The sequence below is a fragment of the Episyrphus balteatus genome, chromosome 3 (assembly GCF_945859705.1).
Source record: "Episyrphus balteatus chromosome 3, idEpiBalt1.1, whole genome shotgun sequence".
Taxonomy (NCBI): Eukaryota; Metazoa; Arthropoda; class Insecta; order Diptera; family Syrphidae; genus Episyrphus; species Episyrphus balteatus.
The window spans coordinates 19,592,567-19,600,498 of record NC_079136.1 but is presented as its reverse complement, the minus strand read 5'-3'; the positions used below and the strand labels follow the sequence as shown (position 1 = coordinate 19,600,498).

Genomic DNA, 7,932 nt, shown 5'->3' with positions numbered 1-7,932 from the left:
AAAAAAACAAAACAAATAAAAAATATTTATATAGATAACTGAGTGTTTTTTGCAAAGTGATATTTCCTTTCAAATTCGTTTAAAATTTCTCTTAAAAAAAGGAATTCATTTTGGGTAGATTTCTATTTTTACTAATTAACTGCCATCGTAATTATAGATAGAAAAAATGAACAACGATCGTAGTCGCGCACTAATTCTTCGCTCCGAAAGTGAAGAATCTTCAACAATTTTATCAAATTCACCATCAATATCGTCTTTGAATCGACTTCGGGATACTTTTCGTCGTTCGGAAAGTTTTTCCTCGCAAATAAGTTCAATAATCTCATCAACAACAAATAATAGTCATGCTATAAATGCAGCGACTATAAATAATGAAACAACGCCAAAGAAAAAGAAGTCTGGTAAGTCATAAGTTTAAGATTAGATTAATTGATAAAAATGCATTGAGAACCAAAAAAATGCCGCAGACAAACAAAAGACACCTGTTCCAGACACACAATTTGCCAAGTAAGATTTTTATTATTATTAATTGGATTTGGGTTTACTTTCCCAAAACAATGTTTTTATATCTACTTTTTTTTTTAAATATTTTAAAATAAGATGAATTATGTCTACGTGGAATGAAGTTCATAGTATTTTTGGAATTTAACTAAAGGTTTTGTGCTTCAACTGCGATTTTAAACTCCACAACTTAGATAAAAGAATTTATCTCCGATGTCAACAAACTATTGATAAACAACAGTATTTATATTTGCAACCCTATGTTTAAAAATAATACAAATGATTAAAAAAACATGCTCCTCCAGTCTATGAATATAAATTCACAAAAGCAGTTTTTGTTAATGTTTTGAAATTTCTACGAACAGTCATGGAGATTATCTTACTGGTAAAGTTATGTATAATGCGTTTGCCATAGGATAAGTTTATTTTTATAGTTTATGATTTATAGAATTCTACATCACTTGGAAAGAAATCATTTGTTGCTATCACTTTTAAGACTTTTTGCTTCTTCCAGAAAATAGATCTTAACTTTAATATTATTACAAAAAAAAGAGGTTGTCTGTAAAGCCGGTTTACGGACGATAATTTTACGTGATAACGTCGTCAGAAAACAGGTTGTGTGCTTTTGTTTAAAATGAGTCAATTAATTTTTTCAAACAATCAAAAAAACATGAATTTTTATCTTCTAACGTCATTAATTCCATTTTTTCCCTAACAACCTATAATAAATTTTATACCATCTGAAAGCTTTTTGTCTTAGCTCAAAATATAGGTATATATCGATCAGGTCTATGAGACATCTAAAAAAAGAGCTAGAATTTTTTGAACTCGATCAAATTTTATTAAAAAAAGCAATAAAAACATCTATTTTTATGTTCTCAGGCTATGGAATCAATTTTGTTGTTTGACAACCATTAAAAATATATACCATGTGAAAGCTTATTATTTCACCTTTCATATGACGTATCAATTTCATTTCAAAGACGCCTACAAGAGAAGTTAGAATTTTTTAAAGTCAACCATGTCGAATTTCCAGACTGAGATTACGGTACTTCCCACACTGGTGGCTGTTCGGGGGGCAACAGACCTCCACTGGTGTTTTGAGGTTTTTCGCAAGTTTCTTGATTTAACATTGTAAAGCTTGTTGTTAGTCTACCGTTATGTGTGATATACCAAATGAAAGGTAATTGTATCAGGATGCTCATAAAAGTTTAATAAAATTTCTATCTGCTCTTGGTTATAACCTGTTGAATTCTTCGCACACATATAGTCGTAGTCATGGTCTATCATTACTCCATATACTTTATTCCTGTATCTATTAATGAAAAAAAAAAAAAAAAAAAATGATGAAAATCGGTTAAAAACGGTCAAAAAACGTGTTTTTTAACAACTTGTTTCTTCCGTTATTCAGTCAAAACTCACTAAAAGATTACAAGTTTTTGCACATGTATGCAAAACCTACATTTCCTATAAGTTTGAGATTTATTGAACGCTAAAAAAAAACTAAAAATCAAAAATTACCCAAAAATACCCCTAAAAAACAAGGTGTTTTTCAAAAATTCATATTTCGAAACGCAGAGTGTTGGAAAAAAAATCCGTATCAGACGCCTAATTTTTTATCCGCTCATCTTTCACCTGGCATCTTTAGAATTGTCAAAAAAAATGTCCTTTACCCAAAATCATCATTTTGTCATAGCCCTAACACGTGTACAACGTTCAAAATTTCTTGGAATTTTTTCTTAAATGCAGTTATTCTTAAATTAATTTCATCTATCTAAAGCAAAAAAAATCAATTCTCTACGACTCCGAGTTTAGATTTTAGCCCAAATATCATCTTACCGTTTTACCCCTGTTTACCCTATTAAATGACGGAATTTTTAAAAATCCTTCATTTGGATTAAGGTTTAGGTTATTATCTTTCAAATAACCTATAGAAGATTTTTGTATCTCTAATAGTTTATTTTTAATTTTGAATTGAAATTTTTTCCCGCACTGCGAAAGTGCGAGAGTGTAACGTTAGAAAATGGCGTCACTTTTTTGTGGTGGCTGCCATGGTTCATCGATTTTGAAATTCTCTATAATCTCAATGCCCAGGTCCCGAATCGTCTAATTTGAATTGTTATAGTTGACAGTCACATTGCACTTTTGTGTATGCTCTACAGCCCATTAAGAAAATACAAAATAGTCCAATTTGACAGTCTACTATCACACATAAGATTAGACGATTCCACTCCAGGCTATCCCAACGAGTCAAATTCAAAAAAATGATTCAAAGAAGAACCAAAAAAAGAATCACACTTGTGACATCACTGTATTGCTGAATTAGGCCGGCATTGTTATGCCGGAATTGTCTAAATTGATTCGTATATTTCGTATACCACGAAATATGTATATTTTTCCGATTTCGAAAAAAAATTCTTCCCAACGGATACCCTGATAATATTCATTATTCTCGGAATTGTGCTGAAAATGGTTTATATTCTTAATAGTTACATGCAGGAGTTAAGCAATAATTGTTGGAAAAAGATTTTATATTTTTTATAAGAACCATAACCGGTGCACATACGCCGCCGATTTGCAATATCTACGTGGTCATAATTGAAAAAATGAAAATCATAAAAAGGAAAACCAATGGCTCTATGAGTAAATAGACCGGGATAGTTTCCCATCCTTTGTATCTTTATGTTTTCGCCGTTCAGCAGGGCGTTGGAAAACGATCTTTACTCGCATTATAGTTATCATTTTTCGGTTCTCACATATAATGACTTTTTGTAAAGATCTTATAATTTTTGCAAGGTTAATCAGCGAAGTGAAAATTAGACTCATAATTCATTCAACTTAAAATTTTAGTTTATTTTTTAACTTCCGTCATATTTTTTGTCCATTTTGAAAAATCACCTTTTTCAAATAAAATAAAATGAACGACTGGGTCGCACGTACTTGCTCTTGCAGATCAAAGCACTTTTATGTTAGTTTACTTGCAGATTTTAAGAGCTGGATTTATATAATTTTTTTAAGAAGTTTTGTTGATTTGATGAAGAGCCAACATTTAGGGCAAGAAGAAAATTTTGTTATTTGACTTTTTTTTACTTTTTTGAGAAAAACTAAAAATGCAGTTTTATTGCAATTGCTTTAAATATAACGACTGCAAAGTTTAATCCAAATTGTTAAAGTTATTTGGTATAACATGAAAAATTTGTATGGGAGGTACAAGTTCTAAGCCAGATACAAAAAATAAAAAAAAAATTCCTTAAAAATCATCTGTACCAAATTTGAAGAAAATCCGTCTACCCGTTTAGGCTGTGGAAATGTGTACAGATGGACGCACAGACGGAGGACGGAATTGCGGGATTCACTTTTTTGGACTTCTCCATCATCGTAATTTTGTTTTTCGACACGAACCCAATACTACTTGCTCTATAGAGCAAGTAAAAATCATGGTTCTTTATTTTTACAGCTATTTTTTTATATTTCGAGACTCGACCCGGTCATGATTTTTTATTTACTCAATATCACATATAAGCGTCATTTTGCAAAAAAAGTAACTGCCGAAACCCGCTTATATCTTATTAGAATTGGAAGCAGTTGAAATTTTTACGTTTTTTTGTTAATACATTCAAACACACTTAAGAGTAACACCAAAAAATGTTTGGTATTATTTCTTTTAAACAGATTTTTCAGTTATGCTAATTTTTCAATGTTTTAACTGCAGCTCGAGATAGAGACACGCTTTCTCTATGTGAACTAAAAGATTCAAGGCAAAAGGGTATTTTTTCGAGGGAAATAAAAAACTGGATTTTAAAAATTAAACTTTATTTCAGTACAATAATGGAAGTATATTGTATATATTGTACATGTTTTAAGTACATTTTATAACCTGAATCTAAAAAAAGGCTTTTATTCAATAATTGATCACTATTACGTAAAAACTAATTATAAAAAGAGTATTGTTTTGGAATGAATAAGTTTTTGACTGCTTTGATTTGGCAAGAATTGGAAAAAATTAAACAATCTAGGTCTTACATTTTAGACTTAAAATTACAAAATAGAATATTAAAACCAAAAATTGTATTCAAATAAATTTGAACATAAGTTATTATAAAGAGTTTATTTTTTCAAAGCTGAGATTTTCAAAAACTATTCATCAAATCAACTTCATTTAATTAACAAATTAAAGAATGCATTGCTTGTATTTGATGATGATTGATATTTGGGGTATAGGATGCACTGCGACCTGTAAGAACTATTGTACCCCCCTATTAAGCTAAATGAGTTAGTACCTCATTTTATAGCTCCTCCTCTAACCTGATTCCTTTCATGAAATTGATTATTTGGGGTATTTTCAAAGAGTGCAATTTATCCTCTTCGACTTGGTAGCGACCCATGTGTTTAAATCTTTGGTGTATTAGTGCATTGCAACTACCCAGGATGTGGTCTGGTGTTTCTTCTTCTTCGCTACAGAATCTACATATTGCACTATTTACTAAACCCAAAATATGTAGGTGCCTTCTTAACTTACAGTGGCCAGTGAGGAGGCCAGTGATTAACCTGAGATTGTTCCTACTTAGACTGATACATGATTTGAAACGCTCTCGGTTGTAGTTCCCGAGGAGCATTTTCGATTGCTTGTATTTAAAAACGTTAACACACGAGATTACAAGTGTTGCCTTTGTGTTTTAATATCATTTATATTTCACAAAATTTTTTTCAGAAAGCATGTAAATACGAGTTTAAGGATTGGCGATAAAGTAGAGTTCGTATGTTTTTACCATAAGACCAAACATTTTTACTATCTCTGGGACATACTGAGTACCTATTCATTTCGTGTTTCCTTTTTTCAAACCATATGTATGTGGTCGAAAAGCTCGTCAACAAGCAAATATGTCAGAATAAATTTCTTTGAATGTCGTCTGGCCAGAGAATCGAAATGAAGAGAAACTGCTATGGTTTCTTGTAATGGTGATATCAGTGCAAGGATATTGAAGAAAACTATACTGCTATTACGTATTCGGAATGATATGATGTATTAATCGTTACCTACTTGCTTATCCTCAGATTACGTAAAAAGCAATGCACCAGTACCTGATATGTTATTTTAAAAATAACGCTTAGTAAGAACTTTTGCAGATTATTAAAACCCCAAACATTCAGCATTCGATAAAAAACGAATAAAGGTCCTTTTTTTAAATTCATACCACAAGTACATACGTATCTTCATCTTTATAGATAGGCAAAAACATCATCTAAGCCACAATTGTTTACCCTAAAACTTTTTAATTAATTTTTAATTATGTTATTTTAGGCATCAATTAAAAATTTCATCTTCCACTTCATTTACTTTAAACAGACTAACTGCGCAGTAAAAAGCCGGGTGGTGACATCCTTATAATAAATTCCAATTTATTTTTATTCTTCACCCAAGTGAAAAGAAAAAAATACGAAAAACAAAACCATAAGCAACAGAGTGACAAAAGAATTAATCTATATAATAAGAAATATAACACCAATAGATGGCGCTATTTTTATAATAATCTTTCCTAGAAATTCACAGTTGATTCACCTCTTTTGTCCTTTTTTTTTATTTTCAAGCTTTACAGTTTACACATCTGATAAAACAACAAGTTAAAGCGGTTAATAGTCCAAGTAGGTGGTTTTCTATATTTTTTTGTTTTTGTTTTTTTCTTTCACCTATTTTATGCTCTTACTTTGTGTCTTTTTGAGAGTTAAAGAGAAAATATTGTGAGTGCTTTTTACAAGGGTGCATGCATTAATAATGAAAAATGCATAAAAAAAAATATCAAACCACCCTCTCATCAACTCCTACCCTATTCATTCAACTAGCACAATTCATCGATTTCTATATTTATATTCACCCCATAGCAAAGTCAACATTTTTACACAGTGCGACCACGTTTTGGAACTTCAAATTTCTTAAAATTATATTCAAATGAGTATTGCAGAAGAATGCAAATGCAAAAAGTTCTCGAAGGTGAGCCACCTAATTACACTCGAAGCTTATGAATTAGTGCGGATTCCATAGTCATCGAGATTTTTTTTTTTTCAATTGAACGTCTAAGACTTTGAGCTATTCATAATCGTGATTGTGAGAGATTTCTCAAGTTTTTACTTCAGGATTTCCTTGGTTCTTATTTAGGAAACGCTTAAGATATTTCTCAACTTGAGTGACGATTACACTGGGCAAAAAAGGTTTTGTTTTATTAAGTTTGATGAACTTTTTCGAAGGTTTTTTGAGGTGCTGAACTCTAATCCAAAGTCAAACATTTTCTATCAGCTCACGTTTTCGAGATATTCCCGTTATAAAATCTCAATAATCGATTTTTTGTTACTTTTGAAGCATTTCCATAGCTTAGGAGTTTTGTTTTTGGATTTAAACAATAGTTTTCCATAGGTTTTGGGTGTATTGAACTTGAATCCGAAATCAAAATTTTTCTATCAGCTCGCGTTTTTGAGATATTTCCGTTATAAGTTTTCAATAATCAATTTTTTGCTACTTTTTAAGCTACAGTGGATTTTACCTTTCAGAGTTTTTGTGTCAGGAACAAAACAATACTTTTATAAAGGTTTTTGTTGTGTTTAACTCGAATCCGAAGTCAAAAATTTTCTATCAACTCGTTTTTGGATTCAATTATAGATTTTTTTTGCAAATTTAAGCTAAAGTAGTTTTAAGCTTACAGTGGTTTTATGTTAGGAAGAAGGTTTTGGATGTGCCAAACTCGAATTTGAAACCAGAATTTCTCTATCAGCTTGCGTTTTTGAGATATTCCCGTTATAAAATCCTCAATAATCGATTATTTTGCTACTTTTTAACCATTTTCCTTGTAATTTATCACCCAAACTATGGGCAGATTTGAAATTAGCGACCAAAGTAGTAAAACACACTTAAAAAACTTCATAAAACAAAAAAGGTTCAATTTTGTTGACCAGTGTTATGACTTCCATTCTAAATGTAAACAAAATAAAACGTAAAACAGAAAAGCCCCTTATCGACCCACTGTATTTTTCCATAACTTTGCTGGAACTCGACAAAAATCGATATCCCATTTCCACCACACACAAAAAATATTTGCTCTCAACAAATCTACCCTCACTCTGCTCAGTTGAGTTTGAAAAGTTCCATTTTCAGTCAGTTCTTCGTATTCACTTGCACAAAAAAGGATATAATTTCACTGTGCACACTGTGTCATACTCTTGTGAAAGAATAATTAAATACAAAAAAAAAAGGATCAAAACCTCAAACAACAAGACAAAGGAAAAGAAATATAAAATTTCCATCAAGTTTTGTGTAATTTTATAACAATTTAACAAAATAATTCATATTTTGCATTAAATTGTGTATGTACATTTGTTTTTAATTGGATTCGTAAAATTCTTATATGAAGAAAAAAAAATGAACTTCATTACAAGGTAATG

At 30.6% G+C, this 7,932-nt stretch overlaps 1 protein-coding gene across 5 annotated transcripts in view; it reads left to right on the top strand.

Annotated features, from left to right (window-relative positions):
* Positions 1-7,932, top strand: part of LOC129917070 (protein RUFY3) — a 43,309-nt gene continuing 35,377 nt past the window's right edge. For 2 of the 5 annotated variants that reach the window (XM_055997386.1, XM_055997384.1), the window contains exon 1: positions 7,310-7,926. Coding sequence is in view for 1 of the 5 variants with exons in the window: in XM_055997389.1 (XP_055853364.1) it covers positions 167-401 (235 nt within the window). In the remaining 4 variants the exon portion in view is untranslated. Of the gene's footprint in view, positions 402-7,305; positions 7,927-7,932 lie in introns of those variants that run through there. The other 3 variants (XM_055997389.1, XM_055997388.1, XM_055997387.1) reach the window with 3 other exon arrangements.